General features: G+C 69.0%; 1 protein-coding gene across 1 annotated transcript in view; it reads left to right on the forward strand.

Annotated features, from left to right (window-relative positions):
* Positions 1–12: 12 nt before the first annotated feature.
* The window catches only part of LOC103779835, a gene marked incomplete at its 5' end in the record, with an annotated part of 1,248 nt that continues 1,057 nt past the window's right edge, over positions 13–203 (forward strand). Inside the window, one exon of the mRNA XM_008947479.1 lies at positions 13–196. Within this exon, the coding sequence (XP_008945727.1) occupies positions 13–196 (184 nt within the window). The remainder of the gene's footprint in view (positions 197–203) is intronic.

Genomic DNA, 203 nt, shown 5'->3' on the forward strand with positions numbered 1-203 from the left:
CTGACCCCCCTCTGCCCGCTGCTCACGGAGGTGCACTGCCTGTCCCACGGGAGCTCCCTGCTGCCGCCCGACGGCCTCGTCTCCGTCGAGTACCTCCAGCGGTACGAGACCACCGTGGACGCCGTGTACAGGCTGTACTCCAGCTTCAGGGGGGAAAGCGACGGCCTGCAGGAGCTGCGGAGCGTCCCGGACCTCTGCGAGAT

Source organism: Merops nubicus, unplaced genomic scaffold (genome assembly GCF_000691845.1).
Source record: "Merops nubicus isolate BGI_N331 unplaced genomic scaffold, ASM69184v1 scaffold43909, whole genome shotgun sequence".
Taxonomy (NCBI): Eukaryota; Metazoa; Chordata; class Aves; order Coraciiformes; family Meropidae; genus Merops; species Merops nubicus.